Genomic DNA, 22162 nt, shown 5'->3' with positions numbered 1-22162 from the left:
AGGCAAGCTGGAACCCGCAGGAAAACACCAGCCGTGGGGCAGCCGGGTCTAGGGAGGAGCGATGGAGGCACAGGAACAGGCTCCCCTGGGGAGCTACACGTGGGTCACAGCCCCACGGGTGCAGAAAGGGAAGAACTCCGGATTTGCAGGGATACAGATGATACCAAGGTTTGGCCCTCGTACGAGGACAGCGCTGGCTGCGAAGGCGAAGGAGACGAAGGGCATTTTCCTTCCCCTGCATCTTTGCTGCGGTAATCATCTTGCACTGCAGGGACTACAGCAGCAACCAACAAACCCGGTGGCACTCGGGGTGGCTGAGCCCATGCAGCCCCCAACCCCAGGCACCCCCAAACGCACCTCCGATCCATCTCGACTCCCACCCACCAAAGGCCGCCGGTTCGGGGGACGCAGGCGCAGCGCTCACATCGCGGAGACGGGAGCTTTATTGATGTTTCTATGGCAACATCTTTTTTTTTTTCTTTTCCCTTTCTTTTGAGTGTTCAAACCATCAATAAATATGCACTGATCAATTTTACCCTGCGCTGGAGTTGGGGGGAGGGATGGGAGGGAGGAAGGGGAAAGAGTTTTGAGCAATGCTGGGTTAGCGAGGGCCGGTAAATCCCTGGCTTTGCCACGATGCAGGGAAAAGCAGCACCGTCTGTTGCGGGAAGGGAAAAGAAACCTGCTGAGCGATTCTGGGGCTGGGGAGGATGCTTGGGCTCCTGCTCTCAAGTCCAGGCGAGGAACAGGGTCAGAGCAACACGACAAAACCCCACATATAACGAGGCTTTGATTGAAGTGCAATAACCCTCTGTATAACTTATTTAAAAGTAAAAGCCAGTGCTTCCCACAGAGCTTACTTGGCAGGTGGGACAGAGCTGGGCTCAGCCTGTGCACCCGGGGGGCTCCTTGATGGGCAGCTCCGTGCTGGGGGGGTGATGCCATCACCCCCTTCACCCGCCGGGAGGAAAGGGGCTCCCGGCAGGCTGTGATGCGGGGCAGGCGAGGGGTCACAGCACCCCTGGAGCACCCCTTGGCTGAAGTGCTCGGGAAAAGGCAGCTCCAGGCTCTTCGTTATTGCTTCTTGGTGACTGAGGCTGGGGCGGGGAGGAGGAGGTGGTAAAAGTGTTGGAAAATAACTGCCTGAAGTTTGGGGGTGTTGTCTGGGAGGAAGGAGGGTGGAATACACCAGGAGCAACCCCCAGGAGGCTGGAAAGCCCATCCCTGCATGCTGAACATGGTGTCTCCCGTCCAGCTCCCATGGGAGCTCCCCTCCTGGGTTCCTTTGCGGGGCAGCTCCCAGGGGAATGCCCAAACCCCCAACACCTTTGAGAGCCAGAGAGCTCGGAACCAACCCGCACACCGATCCGTAAGGAGCCAGATTCACTGCAGCATGGCCATGCAGGCGGCAGAGCAGAGTGTAGACGAGGCAGGATGACTTGCCTGGAGCACTGGCACCACCGCCTGCCACGCAAGACAGCCCACAAAGGGATGGCATCAAGCAGGCATTGGATTCTTCTACACATGGCCAGTGGACCCAGCCAGCAAGGACCAATGCAGACACATGCTGCCAAATTCACCGCTGCTGGAACCCTCTGTAAAATACCTCATTATCCTTCCCTGACCAGGGTACAAGCCTCGTCCTTGCCCCAGCCCCATCTCCACTCATCTGCTCCATTCCCATAGGCTGCTCCTCATTTTTCCGCCATCCCGAGCAGACCCGTAGCACTACAAACACACACAACAGGAGCAGCAAATCTCAGAAACCCAAGTGGATCCTCTGTAGAGAAAGAGGCCGATTTAATCACGTCCAAGGGACTCGTGAAGAGCCTAATGCATCATAACTGGGTCATTCAGCACTGCGGCTTTGGGAGCACAGGTAGGACCTTTATCAGCAGCCTGGATGTTAGGACAAACACATAACCTTCAACAGGGGGGCGATTGCTGAGAAAACAGTTCAGCGTAGCCTGGTTTGCAGGTAAACTTTCTGCTGAGCTGGATCTACTGTTGAAAAAACACCGAGCAGCCCTCCACTCCCAGGGAGGGCAGTTTTGATCCCAGCCTAAACAGTCAAATGACTTGCAGGGCTGTCCCAAAACCCACAGCTTTAGGGGCACCGACAGCCCTGTCAAGGCATCAGGACTGACCCAAGAAGCAGATTGATCCAGGAGCATCATACCCAAGAACCTGCCCAGGCCAGGCTTCACCCTCGGACCAGGAGCAGCTCCCGGTCCCATCCCACTCCACTGCCATCCCACTTTTAGATGCACGTGTGATGCCACGAACACTCTCTTCAGAGATGACACAGAGCTTAGGTGTATTTTCCTCTCTTTTCAATCGTGAAAAGATTAACGTCAAACAAGGAAGAGGCTGTCAGTTGGCCCCTGATCATCCCTGGGGGCAGGCAACGCTCTCGCACACCTGAGAGTGCCGCTGGTCCAGCAGCATCTCTACAAGACAGGCTGCCACCCTAGCCTATCTTTAATAACCTTTTTTTTTTTTTTTTGAGAAAGAGTGTAAAACACTGACCACATCTTGTGACAAACAACTTCACAAAAGGCAGGATGACATTAAAGGAAAACTTAAAAGAGTGAACATTGTAATTTCAAAGACACAAAAACCAAAACAAAAACACAAACACAGCTATTTTTCCCCCAGAGCACTCTCACTTTCAAGCTCAATAGCCTTGAAAATTGGTGCAATCAAACTGTTAAATGCATTGATCTGTTAAATCAACTCCTACTGTACTCAGCTAAATTTAGCCTTTAATCCCCTCTCTTTCACTCCCACCACTGCAGATCCCAGGGCTTTCCCCAGCCAGGTCAACCAGCCTCTGCCTTCCCACGACACCATAGACTCATCCCTAAGCAGGGAGAGACAGAGATCACCAGGACTGGTTGTATTTAGGGGCAGGTTAAGCTTCTCCATCTTCCCTCAGCCCACAGCTATTCACCGTATTCAAGTCTTCATGCTAGAGACTGTATACAAAGAGCAGCCTGGACATTGATCTTTGCCAGGGTCATCACCACGGAATAACCAGGAACCCCTTGTAGCTCTGGGTGTACGTTCACCAGACGCTACCACTTTGCCGAAAAGTAGCCCGAGCCTTGCCAGGTGCAGACCATTAACTGCACTTATACTTGCCAACAGCATCCTCCTGCTCCTCTTTTCATCTTCTTCAGGCTCATTTAGAAGCGGCCCAATGCAGTCACTGTCACGGCAAGACAAGGTTTCCCATAAGCCTTGTTCCCACGGTCCACCAGCGAGCAATTCCCTGCACCAGAACCGACAGATTTCACCAGGGACTTGTTGAGGGGGATCAGAAATAGGGTGAGCTGGTTATGACCCTAAAACATTGCTGAGCAACTGCAGGACCTCAGGCACACCACTCACTGTCATCTGCCCTTGTTTCCTTCTCATCCTTTTTTAGTCTTCAGCATCTGCATTAATCAAGGTGTTATCTCATTTTAGAGGCTGCTTAGTACCTGGATATGTCCCTCCCTCAAGATTTCCTGGAAAGGCTGAAGGTACTCTGAAAACAGAATACAAGGATGGACAACCAGAAATGAGGGAGGGAGCAGCCAGAACTCTCTTGAGGACAGAAACTCACAGGTCATTTCACAGCAGAGGAGAAGGAAAAAACAACAGCAGCTGAAATACCCAATACAAACAATTAAAAGGAAGAAAAGTTCAGAAGTCAAATCTCTGATTTGAATCCCATTGAAGACAACAGCAAAGTCTTTGATTCAAAAGAAGTGATGACAGAGTCTTTATTCTGTGCATCTTTTTTCTCTCCTGACTTTTCAGAGCCAGATCAAAAGGACATGGAAAGGTGCTGCTGCCTGGCGCTCTGACCAGACCACTGTGCCAAAGGGCCCCAGTGAACCACTTAAACAGGGAAACCCTCTTTTCGGACATGGAGTCTAAGAGGAGGGTTTGAAAAGCCTTGCTAACAGACAAACACGGGTTTTCCTCAACATTGATTTATTTTTAAATATACTACGCAAGAGAGACTGGAATAAAAAATAAATCAAAAAAAATGAAAAATAGAGAAAGAGAGGAGGAAGAATTGAAAGTCGTGTACAGAAACAATCTGTACTGGACCAAATTAAAGGGGAAACAACCCCCTTAAGTATCACAGAGATGAAGGACAGAGCTATTTACACACTGTAAAAAAGACAAGTCTACAAAAGTGTGTAATAACAAGATACAAATGTATAATATAGTGGCACAATATGTTATCAAAGTAAAAACAGTACCTCCAGGAAAGAGACAGTCCAAGGGTTGGTTGTGTGTTTGTTTTTTTTTTCTTTACATTTTTAAAGGCAGCCTGTGGCAGAAGTGTGTATTTTCTTTTGAACATTTGTCATGTGTTAAGTCATGGCTGTTTGTGAGGGCGAGAAGTGGCATGAACACACACAAGTGAACTACTAGAAATCATATACAAAACAAACAGTCCCAAAGAGAACAGAATAAAATACAATTGAAGGCAATTAGTGTTTAAGATACACAAGAGGGGTCACGAGTTACTGAGGAACAGGACATGGAAAATGCTTTTTTCTCTTGTTTGGAACTGTTAAGAGGAGTTAAATTGCACCGTTAATAGCCCTAAACCTTGTTCTTTCACTATTTTCACGAGTCACAGTTAGTTCCCAGTTGTGTTGCATTAGTTGGGAAGGTCACAGGACCTTGGAAAGGAAGCCCAGGAGTCCTGCTGTCAGCATTTTGTGGCAGTTTCCTCAGGAGATGCACCCAAGAGAAGCATCTGCAGTCTTCACAGATCCTTGTTTGATGCTGGATGGAACCACACTGGCATGAAGGTAGTGACGGTTTTAACCCCAAAGTACTGGCATCTGAGCTCTTCATGGGGAGTTAGCACTGGCACGGAAAGGGAGGCACCACAGCCCCTCAAAGCACAGGTCTCTACGGGAGGGCAGAAGCCAGGTCCCACCTCCACTCATAGAACAAAACCCTGGAAATTCAACTAGAGAAACAGCAGTTCTCGCCCAACTGTGATGTGCAAGCTCAGCTGAAATGACTGTTGGAGGCACAGTGGTAACTCTGAGCTCATCCTAAGCTATCTCCCCCTGCTGCAACCCTCCTGTCTTTCAGGAAGCGATGCCTTGCTCAGCACCAGCCTACTGCTCCCTGACCTCCGCAACCCTCCACCCCAAACGCCAGCCCGATTAATGTTAGATATCATGAGAGTGTGACAGCACATCCTTCCTCAGACCTTCTCCAGTCCTCTTTCGCTACCAAGGGAGATCTGCAAACAGGCTCCTGTGCCACTACATTAGAGGGTGCTGTCTGCAATATTCTGAACCCGAGCAATTCGTTTGGGCTCGATAACATTAAGAAATTACTGAAAACACAGAAACGAAGGGCAGCAGGCGGAATCATAGCAATAATTCGGGCAAACATCACTTGTAGCATTCTGTCATTAACAAAACCTTACATTAACAATTTCCCCCCCTTCCCACCCAAGCACCAAATCTGTCGCATTAATGTCTGGTAAATGTCAGACTCGGGCCAGGGACATGTGCTGCAACTCTCCCAAGAAATGCAGTGGGTATATTGCTATTCAAACACTCATCCTTGTGTACAGTGGGGCAGAGGGAGGGAACGAAAATGCAGCAGAAAGTCCTCCTGAGGAGGATGGCATCTCAGTGTCCATCAGTCTGGCTTCAGTCTTAATCATCTGTCCAGAACAATAAAATATTAATAAAAAGGCATGGTGTGACATCAGCATTTAGACTTGTAGTCCACAAGGCAAGAACTCCACAGATAAGACGATTACGAGTATATGAAACACAGGGAATCTGAGTTAAGAGGTGGCAAGTGCCTCTTGAACACAGCCCTGCCCTTTGGAGCTGGGGCATCCATTCACAGTCTGTCTTTTGCAGAGCCCTAACCTGAACGCCCCAGTCCTTTGTCAGTCCACACGTTACCCTCTCCACAGTTGGCTTTGGCCCATTGTGATTTATTTATTTTTTAAATTTTTTTTAACCTGGCTTCTGCTACCTCTGAACAATGTCGCTGATTTCTTTCACTGAACTGAGAAGTTTGCTAAAGTCCTGGGTGGCCGCAGGACCGCTGCCAGCTGTTGCCGGGCAGATCTGAAGCTCCCGTAGGTTATTCTCCAGCTTATTGATGGCCTCCCGAAAGGCAAATTTGTTCCTCATCTGCTGAATGGAGTCCACATAGCTCACGCAGAACGTGTAGAGGTTCTTGCCAGCCTCCAAGACAGCGCTGTGGCTTGCCATTTGTTCAGAGTTCTTGCTGATGGCGATCCGCAGAGCCTCAGTGCTTTCCAACACCACCCCTTTAGTGATGGTGCCACTGGCAATCCTCTCTGGCGGCTGCCGGGTCTTCCGCAGCGAGACCCTAGTGGATATAAGAGGGATGAAGGCTGTAGATGACGGCTGATCCCCGCCTGGGGCAGAGGGTACAGATGAGGAAGAGGCAGCTGGGGCTGTCGTGCTCATCAGCAGCTTTGTAGAGGACTGTGGCTTTGGTACAGAGGGGATCCCCAGCTTTTTCACACCTTCCCCTGACTGGTTTGGCTTGACAGCATCACTGCTTGCAGCCTCTCCAACCTGAGTCAACTGTTTGGATTTCAGCCCAGACACCACATCTGCTGCTGCTTCATGGCTGGGACTGTGAGAAACCTTCCCAGGCTTGCTGATGGACGATGAAGAAAGCGGAAGCGGAGGTGCTGGTTTCAGCTTCGATAACTTCCCTTTGTCCTTCCCTGCCGACTCTGAGGTCTGCTTCAGCCTCCTCAGTCGTGGCTCCTCAGAGGAAGCCTTGCCGGCAACCACGAACCCAGCGGGGTTGGGTTTGGCAGCAGAACCTTGGTCCATCATCACAGTGGTACCTAAGGCACTGGATTTGACTCCATCATCCTTGTGGAGCACGCTGGAGGAAAGAGGGGCAGCAGGTTGCCTGCGGCCAAGTTTTGGCGTCAGAGTGGGAGGGCTGGAGCCAGGGCTTGACTCTGCATCTTTGAACACATCGTCAGTGGTCTCTTCATTTTTCTTAAGCAGCCGTGGAGGAGGGGTCACTGTTCCCCTGACAGAAATGTCTGTCTTGGCCTCGTTTGCCCGCTTCCGAGGCAGTGCTGGCTTTTCACTTTTGTGTCCCCCAAAAGTAGAGGAATCAAACTGGCGTCCCGTGGACTGCAAATCCCGAGGCAGAGTCACAGATTTCCATTCTGTGTCCTTTGCTCCGTGGGGCACACAGGAGGCTGAGCAGGACCTTAAGAAACGTTTGCTGGAGTTGGAACTACTCTCCTCTTCACCAGCCACCCCTCGACTGCTGCTCATCGTGCTCGACTTCTTCCGTAAATGGGGCGATAAAAATCCAGAGTTCCCAGCAACAACCCCATTGGTGACACCAGCCCCGTTGCTTGGGCTCTGAAACTTGGAGGGGTCAGCTGCATCTGTGGGGGGTGCAATGAAAGCTCCATTGCCAGCATCCCTGCACTCCTCCTCCCCACCCGCCCTGCGGTCCGAGTGGCCGTCCATCTCTCTGAAGGAACTGCTCCGTTTCGGAGGGGTAGGGGCAGTCTTCTTCTTTTTCTTGATAAGGGCACTGAAGAGGTTGTGCTTTTTGTCTTTCGGAAGCAGCCTCTCATCTTCATTCAAACTACTCTCCATGGCCACCCTCTCCTTCCGTGGGAGCAAGGGAGAAATAGCAGGTTCATGATCCAGAGGGTCTGCAAGGGAAAGAAAAGATTCTATTGAGCACTGCTTCAGGAGCCAGAATAATCGGTTTTCTTCCAGGATCAAACCACTGCAGCACCTCCAAAAGGTGCAGATTCTGTAAAGAGACACAGCTTCAGACCAGAAGTAAAGCAAATACAGCCACATTCAAGCCCTGACTGAACGTGGTCCCTAGTCCTGCATACATTCATTTCTGAGGTGGCCTCTACAGAACTCAGCTGCCAAATTACCCTCCCTATAGGCCTCTGATTTAAACAGCGACATACAAACACAAAATGTTTATGTTCAGATTCCCGCTCTCACATCTGGAGACTTGTCTGAACTTCACACTGTGAAGAAGATAAATATTAAGAGGCCTTTGCTTTAGTCCCTGTGCTGTTGCTGTCTTTTGAATAGCCAACCCTCTGAATTAATAAGATATCTCTCTAACCCCCCTCCATCCCCAGTCTCCTCGTTCACTTAAGATTCCGATACTCCTAACCTCCTTTCCTGATGTCATCTTTTGTGGGGAATGGAAATAATTTTTTCCAAAGCAGAAATCAAGACGCCCTTTGACAGCTGAACACTTCAGGTCATACCACCACGAAGATGGCCAGTTTTGTACAATAATGGAGTAAAGTGGCAGTAACAGCCTCCTTCAGCAGCATTGCTCCAGACGCAAACGATGGGGTGACCCTTTTTCCACTTAACAAGAGGCATTTAAAAATGAGTAGTGGTTTATAATACATTTATCCAGAGTCCTGAAGGTCTCCATATTTGACTGACAGGGCATCTCATTCCCAGGCCAGGCACTCAGATGGCATTCTAATTCAAAGGAGGAATGCCTTCAGGGCAGCATATACATTTACAGCTCCACTAGGCAGTAAGAAGGGAGATGAAGCAGAGTCATAGGGGAAAAGGAGAATGCTTCTTAGTCACATATTGGTGATCATCATGCTATGGGTAGGATTTTGGTTGAGGAAGGGATTTTCATTGAGGAGAGAGAATTTGAAGGAAAAATTGTTGCATACTTTGAGAAGACAGCACGCTTCCACAGGACCACATGCAGTTAAACCATTCCCACACAAAAACTTATGGGGACCTGGACAACCAGAAGAGCTCTCACAGCACTTTGGGAGGCCATGGCCTTACTGTGTCTAGACACAGTGGGGCTGCGGAGGATCCAGAGAAAACTAGCAGCTTGCACTGAGGATCAGCTTCCAGCCACTGGACTTGCTATGGAAACACTGACAATTGAAGGGGAAACTGCCATAAAACTTTAATGTGAAATATTTTCTTTCACAATAAAGAGTGAAATGGTTCCCAGCATAATGTTAAAATCATATTATTCCTGCTGCACTTGAATCTCTCAAAGCCCTTAAGTATTTAAATGAAGTTATTTTACTTCAAAGCTTGTAATACTAGGCAATTATATTTCCTATATACAGTAAATAACATTCCTTTCTAAATCACTGATACTTCCTCTTTCAAACATTTAACATCCCCTCTTTTTTTCCCCTTTGTCTAGATGTACATCTGCTACTGAAACATGTACTACTAGGTGACATTACACAAAAAAAGGTCAGTCACATGAATGGTGAGAGAAGGCAGCCTCAACAGGAGCTGGAAAAAACCACTGTATTTTGTTTTACCTTAATGTTTTTCAAATGAGCTAGATACAAATCTACTGTATACATTCAGCATTTTACCACTGCTTTTATTACCTCAGAAGGGAAGGTAAGTTCTTGAAGAAACTGATTGAAAGAGAGTTTAATTTCATGGAAGATTCTGTAAATACCTCTTTGTCCCTTGCTGAAATTATATTTGGTACCTGCCAAGAGTAATACTCTTCAGTGCTCCAAGCACATATCTGGTAGGATGGAACAGTGAAGAAACCTCCCTTATGGGGCTTGCTAAACCCAAGCAATCCTCCTGCTTTAAATTATGCACTGTGGTAGTGTAAAGTGGCTTGAATGCAGCAGATTACCCAGCACTCAGATGCAGTGGGAGATCCCACTGATAGCTCCTGCCAGGGAGTGGGAAGAGGATATGATCAGAGAGCTCTGTGCTCAGGTTCTGGTCTATAGGGAGCTGTAGGCAACAGCCATTAAGTTAAAAGAACTCCTAGGGCTTCTCTAAGCAACGGCAGGTAAAACGCCAATCCCTCAGTCAGTTAAGGATTCACACTCCCAGCTGCTGCGTGTATCTGGTCCCAAGATTAACAAGGTACCTTTGCAAAAAAATAATAAAAGGAGTTCTGAACCCAGGAAGGCAAACTCAGCAGCCTGTCACCCAGAAACACAATACTGGTACAGAAAGATGGCACTTGTTATTAGACACAGCTTTGCCTAGGTGAAGACCTGGAGCTGGACATGCATTTTGTTTTCCTCTGTATTTCCTGAAGGAATAATGACTTTAATTAAAACCTACCACATTCCCCCTGGCCTCGAGCATGTGCAGTCTCCAAGCCCTCGTTGGCATCTTTGCTTTCAGCAGCTCTCCTCGATGTTCGTGTTTTGGTTGGTAACTCTGGGGCCTGGAGGAAATTGCTCACTACACTCCTCATGCCCTTCTTTCCCAATTCCTTCTCCACCTCTGCAACGAACAGAAGAAAAACAATCACTATAATCAACAGAACATAAGAACTATTGTGCTGTTCAGACTTAATAGCACAAAAGAAAAGCGAACAACACAAGGTAGAGTTTCCTTGAGGTTGTTCAGCCATTTGGGCCTTTAAAAATCAGATGCATGCCCATACACAGAAAAAGCCCACATGTAAACGCCTCTGTTTTCTATGCCATTCACACCAGGCCGTGTAACCTAGGACTGAGTTTCGCTGCAAAGCAGCATATGAGCAACGTGCAGTGTTAAGGATGCAGTTGGCCCTTTTCCCATCCCTGGAATTGCTGGTCCAAGAGGGACCCAGACCTACCATCCGATATGCTGGATTCCTGAAACATCGTTTCAAAGGCCTGATGGATCTCAGCAAAGGAGGGTCTATCGGAAGGGCTCCACTGCCAGCCTGAAAAAACAACACCACTCAAAACTTCCTGCCAGCATTAGACATTCAGTACACTGCACCAGGAGGAGCTAGCTACCGCAGTTTCTTTTTTATAAAATGGGCGAGATAAAATAATGACGTGAAAACCTCATCTGAAGGGTGCTGAGTATCTGCAACCACCACTAAGCCCAAGTAATGCTGGAAAAAAAAAAAGTATCACACTGTAAGTCACGTACCAAAAGGCCACAGTGGAAGAGTAAGAGTCAGTCCCTTCAGAAGCCTAATGAAGCTCCTGCTTCATCCTTAGAGCACAAGCTTTTCTTTAAATTGTCAGGAAAAAGGAGACAAAGAAAACATTGAGCTGAACAACAAATCTCTCCCCCAGGCCTATGTGCTCCCAGTAGAGAAGAACATAGAGTGTTCGTCCTCTGGGGAAAGCAGTTTTAAGCAAACACTTCTACATAGCATTGCACCTTCACTGGAACTGGCAGGGGTTTCTTGTGCCTTGCTGTATGTGGCCAGATCCTGGCAATTTTACTGCACCTCTGCAGAGCTAAAAAGCAGCATTTGCAGGGCTGAGGAACACTTACATGCTCTCATGAGCTCATAAACTTTCTCAGGACAGCCTTCCGGGCGCTCCATACGGTAGTCTTTCTCCAACAGCTCATAGACTTGAGACAGGTCAATCCCAGGGTAAGGGGACATACCATAGGTTGCAATTTCCCACAGCAGAACGCCAAAGGCTGCAGTAGAGAAAGAAAGAAAAAAATAATAAAAAAAAGATTTAAAAAAAAAAATCAATAAGCTTTATTTTCATCTTAAATTTGAGAGGATGTTTAGTGGCAGTAGTCACTAGACAGTGCTGCACACTTAAACCAGCTCTGGGTGGCTCAGATCCCATGCTCAGCAGCAGCTTAAATGTTAAAGAAGCGTAACAAGCCTCTTCGTCAGCACAGACAAGTCTCCTGCGATATGACAGGGTAGAATTAGACTAATTTTCAATGTATCAGTTGTCTCAAACCTGAACGCCTTGAGATCCTTCAAGTCCTATTAAAGGCACAATTAAGAGACTTCACAGTGGATTAGCTGAAACCATTTCACTGCTGCACTGCAGTCTCTCCCTCAATTTGACAGCTCCTCTCATCTGCAACCTCTCCCTAGAGGACCTGCACATTTTAATAGCTCAGGGCTTTTTGGGGTGCCCTTGTTTAGCTGCAGCATGGTCTAGAGGGGAAACCTGGGAGCCAGCAGTGAGAGGAAAGCTTCAGCAGGTGCTACCAACAAGACAGGGTGAGGGCAAGAGGTTTTGGTCACAGGGAAAGCTGAACAGGGAAAGAGAGAGCACAAAAAGGGTCTTGAAACAGGCAAGGCATTCAAGTCCCAGAAGTCGGTGTGGATGCAGGTCAGCACCAGGGTCAGGCAGCTAACCCAGGAGTCAGGCACGCAGAATAAACTCAACACCAGTTCAACAACCTGCATGTAATTAGTTCAGTCACCCTATTCTGTTCTTAACCTGAAGAGAAAGCGATTACAATTCTGCATAAGTAAGGAAATCACATCACATTACATGGTAACACCACCAAGGGCAATTTACATTAGACATTTCTGTGCACAATTTTCTTTGATTGCTGTCTTGAGGCAGTGAGGTGAAAGCGTCTAAACTGTGGCATGCCCAGCAGCAGCCGTGGCCTCCAGGGATGGCTGGCTTGTTCTAATCAGATCCCAAAGTCCACTGCCCCAACCTTCACTACACAAGGTTACGCTAACCCTAATTAAAGACACCCAATACTCCTTCTGGATCCTTCCTTCCCGAGTACTCTACTATTTAAACACAACAGGGGTCCTGCAGCCACCACAGCGATACAGCAGCATCCTTGAGACTGTGGCAGATAACTGGCAGCAGCCAACACTGCCACGTGCAAGTCCAAAGCAGAAAAAACACCTTGATCAACTCCTTGAGAGGATGTTTTGGGTTTTCCTCCCCCATCTATAAAACATTTTGCATCAGCCAGCTACCTTAAAGTTTCTTCAAAATAAAGCCTTTCTCTGCACAGTTTCCCCAAAACTCCAGAAAGCTTCATCACTGCTTCACTACTATCTGTTGTTCTATATGTAGAAGATTCTCAGGATAACATTTTCCAAGTGCCTTTGGGACCATGTCCCACAAACTTCTCTCTCACGTCTCTGTGCACTTTTGAGAATTTGACCAACAGCTATGGCAGAGATATAAAACCCAAAGAAAGGCTGATAAAAAGTACAATGAGATTTTCTGCAGTCAGATTTGATAGAACGTAGCTCCATTTAGCTAAGCCTACTCTTATCACCAGCACTTCAAGGCTCTTCAATAACCATTTGTCATCAAATTTTCTCTCTGTTTCTCCTCATCTCATTCCGAAGATTATTCTTTTAAAATGCAGAAAGATGAGCTTGGAGCTATCCGATACACATGTAATTTTTTTTTAATTTTTTTTTTAACATACAATGAACCAGATACTCGCTTTCCTCCTTGACATAGTTAGAAAGGTCCTGGCTACATAACAATATATCGCTTCATCGTTCTGTGCCAGAATTCTATCAAGACAGTAGTATTGGTGCCCTCCAGCCCCATTTCATACATTTCCATAAACACTACAGTAACCTTTATTTTCATATTTGGCAACGATTCAAACGTATAAAGCCAGGTCGGCATCCTCAGTGCTCCACTCAAAGACTGACTTAGTAGAGATTAGTCCCTGCACTCTGACAAGCTCATAGAACAATATGGCTCAAACCAGGGAATACACTCCCTCCTGAAATGTTTCACAATGTCCTCATTTCACAGCCCTGGAAAAGAAGACTATAATCTGCATTAATTCGTAATTGCAAATTCTTACCCCAGACATCAGACTTAATGGAGAACTTGTTGTAGGCCAGGCTTTCTGGTGCAGTCCACTTGATAGGGAATTTTGCTCCGGCGTGGGCAGTGTATGTGTCACCTGTCATTAGCCTGCTCAGGCCAAAGTCTGCCACCTTCACCAAGTGGTTCTCCCCTACAAGGCAGTTTCTGGCAGCAAGGTCCCTAAAAACAAGAACAAAAATGAGTAGTCTTTACCGTCTCACTTCTAGCAATAACAAGGAAATCTGCTGTTCCTGAAGAAACCTGGGCCTGTGTATGATTATTTTGATCAGAGTATTACACAGAAATTATGTAGTTATACACATACATGTAAGAGGGAAAGTTATTTTCCATTCCAGCTTTGTGAGACTGTCATCCAAACTTTTTTTTTAATTTGAAGTGAAAGCTTCAAGAAGCCCCCTCACTTTCAATAAAAGCTGCCACCCTCAGGATAAAAATAATTTAAAGAAATGTCAGTGCTCAAGTTATCAATAGCTGCGGATGAGCACTGAACACACAAAGTCTCAATGCCTGACTTCTTGCCCACCTCTCTAGCAATTCGGTCACCCCAGCCAACACCAGTTGCTCTCCAGAACTCCTTTTCCAGTCCTAGCTCAAGCACCAGGTTTAGCTCCCAGCTATGCTCTTCTTCCTCCCAAGCGTACCACATTTTACAACACAACTTTTTCATACCATGTTTTGGCCTTTTCAAACCTGTTGTAGCCTCTGCGATCAGTATTTACATTTTTAAAGGAGTGGGCAATAAGCAATTTAAGGTTTTCCTCCACATTTTTTCACCTGCCTCTTCCCTGGCAGGTGAGACATGTGCATGTTGCATTTGCCACTTCCCTGGCTCGTACTTGCTGTTAGCACCCTTGGAAATGCTTCATGAGTATAGAAATGTAAAGCACAGAATTACCTTTCTCCTAATATTAGGTTTTGTTAAAAACACTTATCCAGATTATGTCACGTTGAACTAAAAATTGATTCTACCAGAAAGCTCGGGTGAGATCTTTAGATACGAGGCAGACACTGCTGTTTCTTTTGCTTGTTCTGCTCAATCAGAATAAATTAAAAAAAAAAAAGTACGTCTTACTAGATGCCCATTAAATTTTCACAGTTTTTGAATATACCTTCTTATCAATGCTGATTACTACAATGTGTGTCTAAATAAAAGCTCCTCTTCATAATCAAATTCCTCCTCCTTCCTGATTCATTAAATGAGGTCACAGCCCAGCATTTGAATCCATGGATGTGAACTGTGACAACACTCTTAAAATAATTGGGTAGGTGGGTATGGGGGTGGCTGATAAGGAAAAACGCTACTATTTATTTTAGATAAATGGGTCATCAGAAATAAGTGGAAATAAAATGAACAGGAGAGAAGACAAATGGGATTCATACAAAGCAGTTTTTAAAGTTCACTTCCTACAGGCTGAAAGGATGAAATACTTTCAACAGAGCAAATCAAAGGCTGGAAATTTTAATTTGCAGCATCACTGTTCACTTTATTGACTGACAGAAGCATTTAAACAGGCCTTTCAGGCAGCAAAGGCAATGCATGACTTAGAGGAGCACCTAGAACTTTACACATGATCTTCATATTTGTCTCTGTGAAAAAACATGTGCTAATTTCGTATTCCAGTTAATTGGGCAGGAAAGGTCACGCTATGGCACAGAGCGCATCTTGTATAAAGCTCAGCAACTCTCAAACCTTCGCGCAGGATGTGTCATTATATTGCTAGGAGGCCATTTCTACAGATGAAGAATGCAAAGCTCTAGCCATAATTGCAGCACACTTAAAGGTCAGAGTCTCTGAGACTTTTAAGATGGCGGAGATGCTTATTAAAGTGAATATGCAATCTGGACAATAGTGGGAAACAATCCCTACAGAGGACGGAAAAAAAAGTGAAGCAAACAAGAAAGAACATGGGATAAGAAGGCACTAAGAGGGTGGCTTTGCTGTAAGCACTTGCACGCACCCAGCAACATTAACTGCAGCAGTTTTTAACGGCTGTTAGAATAAAGGAAGAGCAGTAGCTTATCTGGTCTATCAAGAGCCCGTTACTTTGGGAAGCATTTAGGCTTAAGGCCCTTGCCCAAAATATAAAAGTACTGCTATGTCTTTCACCTGCGTCTACTTCAAAGGTAAGAGAAAAACACTGAGAGAAAAACAAATAGGAGACCATCCTATAGGTAGGTTAGTGTACTATATCAGAATACAATGCACTAGTGTGTTAAATATAGGACACCAACTGCATCTAAGTCAATAATCTGAAAGGCAGGAAAATAAATCAAGGGGGGTTTTGTGCTCAAGATTCAGGGGTGCTGACTGTCCCTCCTACCTGTGAATGAAGTTTTTCTTCTCCAGGTACTCCATGGCTGAGGAGATCTGAGTTGCCATGTACAGTAGCACCACAGCATTCACCTCCTGCCGGTTACACTCACGCAGATAATCCAACAGATTCCCATACGTCATGAACTCCGTAATGATGTAGAAAGGAGGTTCCCGTGTGCACACCCCTGGGGACCAACATGAAGTTTACAATGAATGTTTGAGAATATCAGTGAATCTTCAGGTTTTGTCCTCTAGGGCAATTTATATCTCTAGAAAGTAGAGATATGGGGGTCACAGAAAGAATGAGTTCTGCTTGGAATTGGTTAATAGAGGGTTTTAATTTCCTGCTTCAGGCTCTGGCAACTTAAATATTAGGGAGACGAGATCATTAAAAATCATGTATTAGTGGTACAAATTGTGAATTTTGCCAGACAATAAGTGTCTGTATTTAAAGCCTTGGTACGGTAAGCAGCTTATCTGCTCTTTAACATCCATATCACTGCACAAGGGTTTAGTTCAAATCCCTCTGCTTGGTATTTATCACTTACCTAATAATTGCACCAAGTTCGGATGCTTGATCTCCTTCATTACTGCGGCTTCTTTCAAGAACTCTTCCACCTCCATGGTATCTTCCTGCAGAACAATGGTAAAGCTTTGGCAAGGACAGCGCACACAAAGGAGGAACACGTTTTTGTATGAGGACACAAGAAGAACTGCAAACTGACAACATAAGCCACAGTTCTTTCAAGGTAATTCTTCCCTGTAGCCACATCATAATGCCAAGGAGTTAGGAACACTGGGTATTTTGTAGAATTTTAAAAATATATATTTTTATCATTCTTATTCTAACAGAGCTTTTTGGGGCAAGAAAATCCATATCCCTTTTGTGAAGGGCCTCTCACAGGACCACTCAGGAGTTGAAAAAGAAAAATGTGCTTGTTCCTAACAGAAAAAAAAAGATAACATGAAATAAAGTGCAGAAAAGAAACAAAACAAGAATGAACACAAAAGGAAGGATACACCACAATCAAATGCTTCAGAAGCTGCTGAAATGCAGGCCCCCAGTTTCACTGGGTAGGAGCAAGAAATCCCCCCTTTCAGACGGGGAGGCATGACCGATGGCAACCACTCCATAATTGAAAGCCTGAGGTTTCACAGATTTCATTTCTGGCATTTAGAGCCTGACCCATGACGTAACCATTCTGGGCAGACGTGTCACTACCTATTTGTTGAACGCCATAAAGTTGCTTGGCACAACACAAAACCGAGGAGGATACAATCTTGCTCAAAAGACATATTTTCTGAAGCAAATAGGCCCCAAATGGCCGGAAGGTCATTTCAAAGTGGTGCAAAAATACAGATCTATTCCTAAAGCAATGTTTCTTTCTATATCCATATTTTTTTTCATTGATGGATTAATGTTGACAGGCTACATGGACGAAGTGTTTTAAGGAAGGATTGGAAAGGATTTACTGCTGCTGGTGAGAATGATAACAGCGGGCTGCCGCTGTAAGATCCAGCCAGCTCTCTGCTTTGCAGTTAGCAATGAGAACATTTTTCCAAAAGTTTCATTCAATCATTTACTATTCATTGCCAATTAGCTTGATTGGCAGCTGTGATTTGCTGAACACACTATGTCAAAACTAATAGTCCAAAGGTCCTTGTGAGAAGAAACTTAAACTGTTTTCTTTGGCAAAGGAAACTGGGTTAACAATCCAGGTTGCAAAATTACCCTAAATACGTATTTATCTTACGCATGCTATACAAATTCTGAAAGGTTGCTCCTCTGCATAGCTGTTCCACTGTTTTAAATCCCTTACCTCTAAGTGACCAAATTAATAGGAAGGACACGTACAGAGAACTACTGTAACAATCATCTCTCTGAAAACCTGATCTCATGCAAAGGACCAAGCTTAACCAGCTTCCACCTTCCACTGCACAAAACCATGGAAGAAAAAAAACCAGTTCTGGCTATACAATATTTTGCTAGCAGAGCACAGGACCATGCCATGGCATTAAGGGACACCAGGGTTGCACGTTGCTTAATTTAAAACACAGACTTCTCTGCTGCGGGGGGGGGGGGGGGGGGAAGAGAAAGGAAAAAAAGGAAATGAAAAAAAAAAAGAAAAAAAGAGGCAATCCTAAAGGATGCAGGCTTGAGGTGTGCAGTAAGAAATGTGCTGAGATGACCAGCTCACAACAGTTCAGCCATTAAACAGCCCTCACGGGGAACAAGTTTTGGCCACAGTCACAGCAGGCTGCATCTGGTCCAACGCTACGCAGGTCACAAAGCTCCACTCCCAGTTACTGCAGCCAGTGCCCACCTCGTGCCCCTTTCCAACAACATCAGGTGTAAAAACACAAATTCAGACATGTCGTGTTATAACAGACCCTTATAAATACTGATGTGTCCTGTGCAACTCACTGAGCTTTCAATGATACATTTTAATGGGAAACATCTAAGCACCAAAACACTTGTCTAGCACTTCCCAATTAAATGCAACTGAGGAACAGCGTGTGCTGCTTTCATTGCCTTCTTGCGTGATCTAGTGTTTTGTGCCAGCTATGAGCTACGTTTAGACACTTGATAGAAAACTGAACTGGGTGTTCATAAGCATTGCTATTCAAAAAGAAGCTGGAACGATTTTGTTTTCCTCTTTTAGTTTTCCCTCCCCTTTATCTTTCTTATAGAGATATCTGGAGTAGATGGCGAAGGAACAAGAAGAGCCATATAAAGTTTCGAAAAACATTATCTCAGAGGAAAATAAAGTGAGTCATTTGAACATTTGCACAGAAGCTGCGGAGGGCTTGTTTTCCGCTGTAGAACTGGGATATAAATGTGATTTTAAAATGTTTCCCAAAACTTTGAAGAAAGCTATAATCCCACCTGTCAGGCTGTAGACTGATGGCTTTAAGGAAGGTGGATTATAAATTTGCTTTTAAGGATGGGTTTAGTGTGCATAATTGCAGGTTGAAGTCTTTCTCAATTCTTCTTGGTTATTCTTACATTCCCCAGTGGAACGTGCTGCTCCATACTACATTATGAACCAGTTTTAGTCATGTTTCATTAAATATTTACTTGATATATTTGAAACAGCCATGGTCTGTATTAAGGTTTCTCCTCATGCACAAACAGATTTTATGGGATAACATGCAATTTGCCTTTGTTGACGAGTTTTAGAGAGAAGAGAATGAAGGCAACCACTGCAGTTTGGAGCAAAATGAGAAAGCTAAAGACGTCAGGTATCCTCTCACTGCAACCAGAAGCAGGAAAGCAGATGTTACAGCAAACAACGTTCCATGAAAGATCTGGTCTCTCCATTTCACTATGAACAGGCATTTTGTTCAACCTGGTCACATCCCTGCTCCACCTGCACTGCAACGCTCCAGAGTAAGCCCTGTGGTCCCCAGTGCGCTGGATCCGAGCAGGGATAACACTAGGTGTCACTCGCTCCCTGTGCAAGCAAGAACTTGGACTCTCCTCCGCTGGGGAGCAGCAACAGGAATCTCCAGAGTACAAAAATGGCCAAAATGAAAATACTTTCTGCAACCATAGCAACCCAGAAATACTGAGGTAGCCGCTGCTCAAGAGAGTAAGGAAGAATTCCTTTCCCCAAATCAAGGAAACGTTCATCCCCTGACACTGAAGCATCTACACAGTTCTCTCCACTTCAAAATTTCCACCGCAAAAAACAAAAAGAAACAAACAAAAAACTCTGTTCTGTTTGTTTCTGCAAGACCAAACCACATCCTCATTGGAGGAGAGAGAACATGGTGTCAAGTTAGCATAAACTGTTATTAAGCAATCAAATGCAATGTGTGTGGAAGGTGCCAGAAGATCTCAAGACATTTTTATAAACATAGATGAATTAAGCAATGACCTTATGAACTCACGGAGCATTATTTGCATTTCAAGAGACAAGGAAACCAAGACACAGAAATCAGGGAGCAGAGCCAGAAACAGAACTGATTATCCAGTTCCTCATTAAAGCCACTTACGAATTTTAATGTATTTTAGCCTAGATACACTTTTTCCTCCTCTCATATCTTTTGATAAGAAGCAGCTGTGAAGAATTGCTTAAGACTTCCAGGTACACAGGGAGCTTGTCTTTTGGGAAAGACAACGCCACATAAGACAGAAAATCAAAACACGTAAAGCCTCCCTGAAGCACAGCCTTTGAATTTTATGTTGACTGACTCACAATCCATAATTTTCCTTAATACACTAGCTTGTGTTAGTGTGTTCATCCGTGAACAGCTCACCTTTGCCACACCCTGAATGCGAGACATCACAGCACTATTTACTTTTCTAAGGTTTCATCCATTCTAAAGTAAAAATTGCACTGTTATCGTCCTCCTTTGTTTAGTTACAAGTGTTTCAGGTATCGCATAAAACCGTAACAGGATCAAGCTCTTTCAAAAATACTCTATTCCAGGCCTACAGCACAGAAAGGAGGTGCCATCAATGACCCCAACTGTCTAATGAGGCCTGAGGGCAGGCAGCCAGCCTGAACTCACTTTCTGCTGAATGGAGATGAATGGGAATGCTCAGAGATTTGAGTCCTACCTTTAGGGTCTTCACAGCCACTGTAAGGTTGTACTTCTTCCAGACTCCTTCATACACCTCGCCATACTGCCCTCCACCAAGCTTGTGTTTCATCGTGATGTCAGTTCGCTCTATCTCCCATTTGTCATAGTTTGGAGACACGCCATAAATAGTAGGCTTATTGCGTTTGGGCGCTGGGTAGTGCAAAGTGGTGATGAGCCCATCTGCGACAGTTGAATGATGATGGACCAACTCTGCTAAGGTGTTGAAGCGGCTCTCTGAAGAGACATACAGCTAGGGACCAAAGAGAAAGAGAAAAGCTCATTCGCATAATGCACATCAGAGCATTCATTTGTAGAAACTACATTATAAAATTGTGAAAGCAAAGCGTTACATCACTTCTACTCAATCCGCAGTACTATGAGCTCCACCAGCTCTGTTACTAGTTCTCAGAAGTTCAGACCTGACAACAATCAATGCTTACATGGGAAATGCATGGATTCAGGAGAAAAATACACACACTTCACTTAAACTATGGAAGAAATGACTGCAAATAGCATTAGATTGGCATGCTGTTGCTTGAAATGTCTTTTTTCAAAAGGCTGGTCAGTAAAGATTGTGGGACATTTCCTGGAGAGTAGGGGGTTGTCAACCTCAGTGTCTTGATTCCATTATTACTATTTGGATTATGACATTTTCACCTGCCTAAATTCTCCTTGAAGTGTCACTAGCAAACCGGTGGCTTCCCTGCTTTTGGCCTAAGCTTCTGCATAGTATTTTGCACGAAGTTAGGCAGCTGGTCTGCTCCATTCTTGTGATGGGTACCGATCAATAACACAGAAGTAAAATCATTACCATGGAACGAAAACCTGCTGTGAGGCATGATAACCCATATTTGTTACCTTTTTAACATTTATACAGAAGATCCTAAAGGCCTGCTAAAAACAACGGACAAGAAACTCCCTACCACCAGAGCTTTGTATTTCTGGTTTTCATGCCCAAGCCCAGCCTTCTGCTAGGCAAAGTGACACAAGCTAGAAATTTAATTTTAAAAACAGTGATGCTGATAACACCTGAAGGAGAGGGAGAAATCTTTGTACCAAAGTGCAACAGCCTATGCTGGATGCAGCACACAGAAGATGGAAGAGCTCCATTTCTCACAAATGACCACGGTCTAGCAAGGGACAGCCTTGCAGGAAGAGCACACCACGTTAGCCACCCAGATTTCTGTCCAGTCCACACACTGTGAAATGAGTGTGGTCCACTGGTCCTACTGTGCAGATTATGTGCCAATAGCTATGATCAAACTTTCCAAATGCTTCAACTTGCTGGATATGCACTCAACAGTTTGTGCATGTGCAGTGGCCATCTGTCTGGGATTTTGGGAGCCCAGGAAGTTGACCGGGCTGCCAGGCATCCAAAATCCCAGACTTAGGGTCACATTCTGATTCTTCCACCCGGACAGAATTTTTGCATGGAAAAAGGAAATGCACCTGTGAAGCTCCAGAAATAAGCGAGCATGTCCAACAGAGAAGGAAGAGGCATTTGCAAGGGGAAAAACAAAAGTTTGCAGGGAGAGACAAAACCACCCTCAAACTGGAGACTGGCAATTCCCATATGGATGCTCCTCCTTTGCAGGCATCTGTTTACTATACAAACCCAAAATGAGAACGAGAGGCATTGGAGAAGACCAAATATT

General features: G+C 45.3%; 1 protein-coding gene across 5 annotated transcripts in view; it reads right to left on the bottom strand.

The window, feature by feature from the left end:
* Positions 1-4197: 4197 nt before the first annotated feature.
* ABL1 (ABL proto-oncogene 1, non-receptor tyrosine kinase) overlaps positions 4198-22162 on the bottom strand; it is an 82732-nt gene continuing 64767 nt past the window's right edge. For all 5 annotated transcript variants that reach the window (XM_049832348.1, XM_049832352.1, XM_049832351.1 and 2 more), the window contains 8 exons: positions 20485-20757; positions 16466-16550; positions 15925-16102; positions 13578-13762; positions 11295-11447; positions 10636-10725; positions 10134-10298; positions 4198-7717 (listed from right to left, as the gene is read on the bottom strand). In XM_049832348.1, the coding sequence (XP_049688305.1) occupies positions 6018-7717; positions 10134-10298; positions 10636-10725; positions 11295-11447; positions 13578-13762; positions 15925-16102; positions 16466-16550; positions 20485-20757 (2829 nt within the window). In that variant the 3' untranslated portion in view covers positions 4198-6017. The remainder of the gene's footprint in view (positions 7718-10133; positions 10299-10635; positions 10726-11294; positions 11448-13577; positions 13763-15924; positions 16103-16465; positions 16551-20484; positions 20758-22162) is intronic.

This window comes from Accipiter gentilis, chromosome 29, assembly GCF_929443795.1.
Source record: "Accipiter gentilis chromosome 29, bAccGen1.1, whole genome shotgun sequence".
Classification (NCBI taxonomy): Eukaryota; Metazoa; Chordata; class Aves; order Accipitriformes; family Accipitridae; genus Astur; species Astur gentilis.
The sequence above is the reverse complement of the archived record's forward strand: the minus strand, read 5'-3'. Positions and strand labels throughout refer to the sequence as shown.